At 48.8% G+C, this 9,810-nt stretch overlaps 1 protein-coding gene across 1 annotated transcript; it reads left to right on the top strand.

Moving 5' to 3' along the window:
• Positions 1 to 3,277: 3,277 nt before the first annotated feature.
• Positions 3,278 to 7,950, top strand: RPL23 (ribosomal protein L23). The gene is made up of 5 exons (XM_078866696.1): positions 3,278 to 3,358; positions 4,404 to 4,487; positions 5,366 to 5,494; positions 6,863 to 6,976; positions 7,820 to 7,950. Exons 1-5 carry the CDS (start codon positions 3,346 to 3,348, stop codon positions 7,900 to 7,902), a joined length of 423 nt encoding a protein of 140 aa, XP_078722822.1. The 5' UTR covers positions 3,278 to 3,345; the 3' UTR covers positions 7,903 to 7,950.
• The last annotated feature ends 1,860 nt before the right edge of the window (positions 7,951 to 9,810 follow it).

The following is a 9,810-nucleotide window of genomic DNA, read 5'->3' as shown; positions in this document are numbered from 1 at the left end:
TGGACTTTTCTCCGGGTCATACGGTTTTTTTCCTCCACATTTAGAATCAACATCACGCGTTTAACTGCTATTAGAAAAAAAAAACATCCACATGATAAGCCACTTCGTAGAGCAATCATTTGTGGCCAGGTCGCTTCTGAAAAAGAGCTATACTATATAGCTCAGTGGACCTGATAAAATAAAAAATAGTTTAGTTGATTTCGCCAAGAAGCTCAATTTTCGCGGGCCAGGTTGCAACCATTACTCGCGTTCGACTCCCTACTATTTAAGATTTGAAGCTTTCGTGACTGCAAGGATTCATACTCTTAGGTTTTTTCGGTAAAGTCACATAGGGAAAAAATAATAATAAAATAAAATAATAATAAATGAAAATAACTCAATTAAATCACGACATTTCGGAGGCAACACAAGTCTCCGAAACGTCGTGATTTAATTGAGTTATTTTCATTTATTATAATTTTATTTTATTATTATTTTTTACCTACGTGACTTTACCGAAACAACCTAAGAGTGTCTCTGCTGTTTATGTTTTATATTTGAGAATCTGTGGCGATCGATCTCAACAGCCAGCCATAGAGTGCCCCTGTTATGGGCGGTCTTTCGGACCTTGACCACTTCAATGTGAAATTGCAGTTCTTGCTCTGCATCGACATTAGCCGTAAAAAATAAGAAGATGCGTGGTCTTTATTATAAAAAAAAGTGTGATAATAACAAAGATACGAAAGAAAAATCGGAATTTCTTCTATAACCCTACAAGTACATTCCGTGTAATTAAATGTCATGTCAAGAAAATAAAATTTCCTGTGGAGGGAACGTTTGGCTCGGGCCCAGCGGTTCTTAACTTGGGGTGCATGCACCCCCTGGGTGTGCGAGATGCCCTTTCTGGGGGAAGCCAGACATGGCCAATTTTTTTTAGAAGGTAAATCATCGAAACGCAAATTAAGGCACGGACACGTAAGTACAAGTACTTTATTTCATAAAACCATAATAACATTTAACATCTTCTTGGTTATTTCGGTAAAGTCACGTAGAATTGAAATAATAAAATCTTAAAAATAAACATAATAAAATCATTCTCACGACGTTTCGGCCACAAGAACCAAGAAGATGAATCCCTGCAGTCACGAAAGCTTTAAATCGAAACATTTAACATTTTTTTACGATTGAGAACCAAAAGGGTGCAAGGCTGCAGTAAAATGTGAAAAACCACTTGCCCGCTCGGCCATGTCGCTCGAAGGGACGATGACCGCTCGTCAAGGCTGACGGCAGAGTGGCGGTCAACGGAGTCCACGCGACGCAGAGGATGTCCGCCGCCGAGATGGGGGACGATGACGGGGACGAGCGACAGAGCGATCGCCGCTTTTCGCAGAGATTCGCGGTTTCTAAACAGCGGCCGCCATCATTAATACTGGCGGGTGCATTAACCATAATACTGGTAGGAACCTCCTGGTTACACCAGCCCACAGGGGATTATTGTGTCCGTCGTGCAGGGAGGGGCTGGGTGGGGAGGGAGGGGCTGGGTGGGGAAGGGAGGGTGGGGAGGGGCTGGGTGGGGAGGGTGGGGCTGGGTGGGGAGGGGAGGGGAGGGAGGGGCTGGGTGGGGAAGGTGGGGAGGGGCTGGGTGGGGAGGGTGGGGCTGGGTGGGGGGTGGGAGGGGTGGGGCTGTGTGGGGAGGGGCTGGTCACCCCGTGGTGCCCTTATAAAACTCAACGTTTAACCTACTCACGCCGGCTTGTGCCCGCCCTCACAGTCGGGCATATTTGCGGAATACACCACGCTGCCGTTGACCCTGGCCATTGACCGAGCAACCCAACGTTCCTACCAGCTCCCTCCGCAGGAATGTGTTAATCGTACCCGCCGTTTGCTTCGCAGTGGACGTTAAATATCCCGTGACGTAGTTCGCAAGAGTATTGCCATTGCGTGGCGGCGTCATGGTCCGAAATTTGACAAATTTGAAAAATTACGCCGGAAATTTTTACTATTTCAATCATCGGCCCCGACTGGGAAAACTTGATCGGACCCTCCTGGAAAGAGTCACGAGAGGTCGGTAACAAAGGTGAAGCGGCGGTGACATCAGCCCGTGTGCGGGTGGCGAGATGGAGTGTTGCATCACTGGACCGCATTTTTCTTTCGTATGGCTGCTGATGTAGATCAGGTGGCCAGGCCCAGATCAACTGGACCGTGATAGTTGACGATGGCTGGGAGAGGTCTTCATTCAGCGGTGATTTGATCGCGGCAGATTATGATGAAATTGAGAGACGTCTTCTGGAAGATCTTTCTAAGCAGATGGTGGTGGTCTTCTGTCCTCTGGGTGGTGCGGACATGCGTTGCTATGGAGAATCACCTCCCAGAGTGGTACGGGCATGCGTTGCTATGGATAATTACCTTCCAGAGTAGTACGGGCATGCGTTGCTATGGAGAATCACCTCCCATGGTGGTGCGGCCATGCGTTGCTATGGAGAATCACCTCACAGAGTGGTACGGCCATTCGTTGCTATGGAGAATCACCTCACAGGGTGGTAGGGGCATGCGTTGCTATGGAGAACCACCTCCCAGGGTGGTTACGGTCGTGCGTTGCTATGGAGAACCACCTCCCAGGGTAGATATGGCCATGCATGAACTTGCATTGGCTGTGTCGGGTGGAGGAGGGCCTACCACACACATTTTGCTCACGCGATGCCATCTAATAATTGTCTAACGCGATGTTTGAACGTTTGTTATCGATCAACGATTTGCAAAAGCTCATTGGGGCCTTACCTTTAAAACAACATAACATTGTTGAGTTTTATTTGTATATTTACTTGAAGCGATTTGTTCACCTTTCCTATACCTTACACCGTTTGTTGTTTTAACGTTCTAACAAACAAAAAAGAGTTGATTTAAAGCTTTCGTGACTGCAGGGATTCATATTCTTGGATATTTCGGTAAAGTCACGTAGAAGGGAAATAATAACATAATAAAAATATTAAACAATAACAATTCTCACGACGTTTCTTTTTCAAATTTTCTTGATGTGGATTTCACACCTGATGACGATTGCTTGTGTTGCAGTCGAAACGTCGTGATAAGTTTAAATGTAGTATATTTATATTATTTTATTATTTCCCTTCTACGTGACTTCACCGAAAGAACCAAGAATATAAACAAAAAGAGCTTCACGGCTCTTCGGATTCTGCTTGCACGTCACGATGGCGTCACCGAATCGGGCGTGCGCGGTGACGTCACCACACCTCCCGCGACGCGGTTGCGTCATCGCGTACGCCCCGCCCTCCCCGGCCCCGCCTCCCGCCACCGCCTTCGTCCTCCCACAATCCCGCGCGGCTCCCTCTTTTCCGGGCCGCCAACATGTCGAAGAGAGGTGCGTGACGCCGGCTCCCGCTCGCGGTCGTTGCAATCCGTCGCCATCCTCGCTCTCCTCTGCCCCGTTTTGCCGCCACGAGGCTCCCTCGATACCAGTGCCCGCCTGCAACGGCGCGGGGAGGGGAGTGGCGGCTGCGGCGGCAGATGATGATTACGGGCGATGGTTTGGCGGTCGATTGCGAGCGGTGGATGTTCGTGGCGGCCATCGCGCTGCCGCGATGTTGAATTTAGATTCATTGTGAACTGAATGCTCGTCCGTTTGTGTAGCTTTTACGTAAGTAACTTCACGTGTGCGTGCGTGTGTTGAGAGTGAGTACGTGTTGTATAGTTAGACTGGGCATAGAAGCGTCTGTGCTCTAGGCCTGAAGCCTGAGTTGAACGATTACAGGTAATCGTGACTTGGGGTATAAATGCCGCGTCAGCTACGTGCTATATGCATGTTGCGCAGGCCACGTTCATGTGATCAACCGCACCTATGAACCTGCGCGTACTTTAGGGGGGGCTGCGTATGGGCATCGCGATAATGGGAAGACAAAGGCGGGCGTGAGGGGATGAGCGACGTGCTTCCCGAGCTGGTTTATACCCCTTAAACGCAAACACGCGGCTCCCTCTGAGCGTGTGGCGGTCACGATTTACCACACCACGAACGAACACGCGGGGCCGGCGGTAGCCTCGATTGCGGCGTTCTTTGTGATTGGCAGTGGTGGTTCATACGCGTTCATAAATTTGTTTTAAAATCCCCACGCATTAGTGTCGTATGGGTTTATAATTGCGGATTAAAGGTGTAATTTTAGATGTGTCATCCACGCGGTTCAGACGCAAAGTGGATCTTGTCCACTCTGAGGAGTTTAAGACGGCAGCAGCAGCGGAGTGTTCACGGTGTGGTCGATGGTTTCGGATTCGTGGCACGAATCTGTAACGCCGCCATGAAAAGAGGAGAAACGGTAGTCGCCGTTTCGGGCAATGACCCTTAATCATGTCATGATAGAGAGGGGGGAGGAGGAGTGCTTGTGGTGCCGGCTGACGTCGACTTCTCTTGGCAGGACGTGGCGGGTCGTCCGGTGCGAAGTTTCGCATCTCGCTGGGTCTGCCCGTCGGAGCCGTCATCAACTGCGCGGACAACACTGGTGCGTGGGCCCTGTATGGGCCTTGTGTGCGTGCGTGGGCCTTGTGTGGGTTCGTGTGGGCCTTGTGTGTGTGCGTGGGCCCTGTGTGGGTTCGCGTGGGCCTTGTGTATGTGCGTGGGCCCTGTGTGGGTTCGCGTGGGCCTTGTGTGTGCGTGGGCCCAGTGTGGGATCGTGTGGGCCTTGTGTGTGTGCGTGGGCCCTGTGTGGGTTCGCGTGGGCCTTGTGTGTGCGTGCGTGGGCCTTGTGTGGGATCGTGTGGGCCCTCTATGGGTCCGTGTGTTGGGTGCGTGGGCCCTGTGGGTGCGATTGTATATGTTAAACCTCTATATCCAGCCGTGATAATTGGAGGTGGACGAAACCATGCGTGGACCCCCCCCCAACTTAATTTTTAAAAAATTAGGCCATCAACACAATGGCTTCTGTGCAGCATTGTTCGTTTACTTGATGAATGGGAAAGAAGTGGGATGGAATATATGCAAAGGTAAGAACATAACAGCTATCGGTACCAAACCTTGAAGCCGTTATCACCCGCGAGAGACGTTCCTTCCCAAAAAGCACCCGCCCCGTAGTCCACGCGGACCCTGATGGGATGGGTCGTCACGGGAAGGAGAGCAAACTCAGCATTGCTAATGGGTGAGGGGGCAGCACTCGCTGTTGCAGCACCTCTCAATCAGTAGTGCTACAGTAGGAACCACGAATAAGCTGACTTTAGAGCTGCTATATATTTATCAAGTCACCACGGTGGGGAAATGTGGCCCTTTTTGTTGATGGCTTGCAAAAAAATATTGCCTTTTTGAGAATGCAATAATGTTGGTGACCGTGAAGTTGGCGTTGTGTTTTTGACGGCGTTCGGTTTGTGTGTGCCGCGTGTTCCACAGGCGGTAAGAACCTGTACATCATCTCGGTGAAGGGCATCAAGGGTCGTCTGAACCGTCTGCCAGCTGCCGGTGTGGGCGACATGGTGATGGCCACCGTGAAGAAGGGCAAGCCCGAACTCCGGAAAAAGGGTCAGTTGCCCTCGCGTCAGGATGGGACTAAACTACAATTGGGATTTTTAGCCATTGTTCATAGCACAAAAGGCCACCACGGAGAGTGCTTTGCTCGTGAACTCCCAGTGAGTGAGGAGGTTTGACTTGATGAAGGTCTTGCTGGATGGAATAGAGGACGTGAATGTAGCTGAGTGTAGAGGATCTTGGAATGAGAAGAGAAGAGGCATATTATGGCAGTTTACCCAAAGGAGCAAAATCATGAGATGTGAACAGTGAGTTGTTCCTTTCCAAAAAGCACCCGCCCCATAGTCCACGCGGACCCTGATGGGGTGGGTCGTCACGGGAAGGAGAGCAAACTCGGCATTGCTAATGGGTGAGGGGGCAGCAATCGCTGTTGCAGCACCTCTCAATCAGTAGTGCTACATTCTAAGTCGTTCTCACACTGCGCTTTGTGATTGGTGAGCGTGTCCAATTTGTCATAGAAAAGACTTGAATTTGATTTATGGCTTTTGTGTACGACGCTCTGTTATCCCTGGATGAAGCGTGATATATACGTCCAGTTTGTGTATTCTCCGTATTATCAGCTTGTCACAGTTCAGCCTCCCCCCTGGCCCCTCCATCTTAACGATACGGTGGCTTTTCAAGACTCGGGATAGGGATTAACAACTCGATTTTATCGTTTTATTTTCTCTTAGCCTGAATGCAACGACGTGTAATTTGCACATGTATCCTAATTTATTTTCATGATTGATATCAGTTTTTTTAAATTTCAATGTATTTTAATGTTACATGGCTGTGGGCCAGTTTTCATTTTGTGGTTGCTATGTGTAAAGTGTGCTGTTTGATCGGAGATAAATTACAGTTTGAGCTAAAATTGTTATGCTATTTACTAGTCATGCAAAGATATTCAACATTTTACGAAGTATAAATTCCATTTGGCCTTCTCTGATGAAGGGCTTGGAGTGGATGATTTTGCATTGGCCATTAAGGGTCTCCTGAGTTCACGTGCCGTGCGGGTTTACACGTGTCCATTGAAGCGCATTAGCACATTCACATACACGCTGAATAGCCCAGCATGCATGGCACATCCAAGCCAGCAAGACATGAGCAGTCCATTGACTGATTAATCCGTTTGATTCCGGATGACCCAAGCGGGGTTGGTTATTTGACGCTAATGGATTGGTACTTTATAGAAGTCGATATCTGCTGTGGTGGTTGTGAGATGAGAGTAGGGGGAGGAGGGTGGTTGTTATTGGTCTTGATGTAAGGATGTTGATTGTGCTTTTTTAAAGAGGGCCACAAAAGTGCTAGGGGGGGGGGGTGTGGAGGAGGTGGCATGGCGAGGTGCCGGTCTTGAACTCTGGTGGCTTTGTGTGTTCCGTGCAGTGCATCCTGCGGTGGTGATACGGCAGCGGAAAGCCTTCAGGAGAAAGGACGGGGTGTTTCTCTACTTTGAAGACAACGCAGGGGTCATAGTGAACAACAAGGGCGAGATGAAAGGTGGGTGGGTGCCTCTGATGGAAGAATGTTAAGAAATACTCTCGCCGATGATTGCTGTGACTTGGTGAGGAAGTTTGACCGAAGGCCTTACTGGATGGAATAGAGGACATGAGGAGAGCTGCATTTGGAGGATCTTGGAATGAGAAGATGTGAAGAGAAGATTGAGGGATATGACAGTTACCTCTAACGGAGCAAAATCTTGTTAAGATCACAACAAGACGTATAAATGTAACAACTTGATATCGGAACAAAAACCACGAGACCGTTGTGAACAGCGAGTTCCTTCCCAAAAAGCACCCGCCCCTTAGTCCACGCAGACCCTGATGGGGGGTGGGTTGTCACGGGAAGGAGAGCAAACTCGGCATTGCTAATGGGTGAGGGGGCAGCAATCGCTGTTGCAGCACCTCTCAATCAGTAGTGCTACATTCTAAGTGGTTACACAGTGTGGACAGCACATCCCGGGACTGTAAAGCCCACAGTGACGTCCGCTGTACATGTTGCAGCAGTGGTGGGATGCGTTGATAGTTAAGTGAGCGTAATAGCGAGTGTGTGGACAGCACGTGTCTCTGGGTACCAATTAAGTTATGCAGGTGGTGGGGTTGCGAGTGCCTGGCTGAATATTCTCAGCGGAGTTTCTAATTGCGTGTGGGTTTTTGTGAGTAATGTGAAGAGTAGATGGTTAAGCGTGGTTGGTTGTGTAAGTGTGCTGTGGTGAGTGTTCGTTTGTGCAGTGCCTTGATTGCGTGTGCGTCCTGGTAAAGTGAGTAGTTGCTTGGGCGTTGTCGAGTGGCTTGTCATCGTGTGTGATTGTGAGTCGCATTGATGGGGTTTGTGTCGTTTCAGGCTCTGCCATCACGGGCCCCGTGGCTAAGGAGTGCGCGGATCTGTGGCCCAGGATTGCCTCCAATGCTGGCAGCATAGCCTAGCCCTGGCCCACATCACGTTTGTCACAATAAAAACAACCATCCAATTCAGTCGAATGTGTTCATGGGCGTATGTGCGCACTTTTGTGTCTCAGTTGGTTGGAAACCTAACACATTGGTTGGGGTTTTGACTTGATGAAATCTGCACACGTATATATAAAGTACATACAAATGCACCGTTAAAACGTCCTTGCGTTCCAAATGAACGCATGCAAGCTATTGTACACGTGGCAATCGGTTTAGAAGTTTTTATGATTTTGGTGAAAATGTAAAGTATCCTCGGACTTTTTGTACAGCTTACAGGCTCTTAAAGGCGATGAGGTCATTTAAATATTGATCTACACCAACCAGGTTATATTAATCCAAGCTGCATTCCCATGGGGTGAGTTTTAAGGACTTGACATCTACTGACATGTATTGACTAGACCCGGGAAGAGTTAAAGTGAACAAAGGTCTTATTGGTGGTTGCAAATAAAGTGGAAGTTCATGTTTGAGAATGGAGCTAAGCGAGCGCTGCGTCCTAATGTAGTTTCTGTACATTTGCAGACCAGTCGCTGGGTGTGTGGCCCATTATGATTGAAACCTTGTTCCGGTCTATTTTAATTCAAAACACTTGCCTGGCTTGTCCCTTGGGCTTGCATGCCATCGACCATGAGGCCTGGTGTGTTATTTGGGCATCATTTCTTTGCAAGGGAATGCTTTTGACTCCTGCGTTGGGCTTGAACCAATGATGAGTTGTGAAATAATCAAGAACCAGTTTGGCACGATATTGCATGTACGTATATTGAACCGTGCTAATCGGAGGTGTGGGGAAGGACAAACTCAACAAAACAGTTTCCAATCGAGATGTCTAGTCAATAGCTCCAGTGGCTTCCTAATATCGGGAGGAAGAGCGTTCCAGACGGCCGCAAAAGCACATCGGAAAGTGCCCGAAACAGTAACCGTTTGCTCGATGGCTAGCCACAAGCCACTGCGAGGATGAGTTCTCGTGATTATTCTGCTTCTTGATCGGTGAGGTATTCATTTGTGCCAAGCACTGGGTGATTAGTGCTAGTAATGTATGCGACAACTTGGAAGCCATTGCAGCTCTGCGAGCATGCGATGGAAATGGCCGGATCTTTCAGCACCCGTCACGACACGTGCCACAATTGTGTACGCTAATACAGAACTCCCGTCGTGCGACATTTCCAGGCTGCCTCCACAAATGTGCATAGCCCCACGTCCTAAATGCATAAATTCAGTCGCATTAAGTCGGTACAACCAAACTGGACCGGTGTGATGCTCTTCCAGGAGGCTATGTTGACAGTTAATACAGTCATGCTAAAGATGCTTAGGGTTCAATGTTACTGACGACTTAAGTTTAAGGCTCTTGAATATTAAATGTGTAATTTTATTAACAGGCTCATGGAGTCAAACGAGGGCTTCGGTAGTCTCAACATTTAATTTTAAAGCATTGAGCTCACCTGAGACTTCACGATGTTTAAGTCTCGATATTAGAGAGCCTCTAGGCTGATGTAGATGCAGTGCAACGACTACAATTTCACATTCGGGTGGTCAAGCAAGCGCCAGACAACAGCAGCAGCGGATTGCGTTGCTCTGATGTCTCCTTTGTATGTGTGGATCGGGGCATTGCGTCGTCGTCGGCCTGTTCTGTATGACCACATTCGCACACTGCTACCGGGGAGTTTATTAATTCTCCATTAGTTTGTGCGTCGTCACCAGGTATCCGCATCTGCTGCTGCCACGGATTGCGCAGCAGTGGATGCGGTTTAGGGTGGACCACGTGCTTGGTAGATTAAAACCAGGCATCTTGAATAACCAAACTGCCTCTCACCCCCCGCGCACCCCTCCATCCACCCACCATAACACAGTTGTATTATAATCAATGCACCCAGCACAATGGGGGGGATT

This window comes from Lampetra fluviatilis, chromosome 2 (genome assembly GCF_964198595.1).
Source record: "Lampetra fluviatilis chromosome 2, kcLamFluv1.1, whole genome shotgun sequence".
NCBI classification, from domain to species: domain Eukaryota; kingdom Metazoa; phylum Chordata; class Hyperoartia; order Petromyzontiformes; family Petromyzontidae; genus Lampetra; species Lampetra fluviatilis.
The sequence above is the reverse complement of the archived record's forward strand: the minus strand, read 5'-3'. Positions and strand labels throughout refer to the sequence as shown.

Excerpts from the sequence above, each read along its gene's own strand:
- RPL23 (XM_078866696.1), top strand. Across the intron at positions 5,495-6,862 it reads GCCCGAACTCCGGAAAAAGG|TGCATCCTGCGGTGGTGATA; the intron begins GTCAGTTGCCCT and ends TGTTCCGTGCAG. Across the intron at positions 6,977-7,819 it reads CAACAAGGGCGAGATGAAAG|GCTCTGCCATCACGGGCCCC; the intron begins GTGGGTGGGTGC and ends GTGTCGTTTCAG.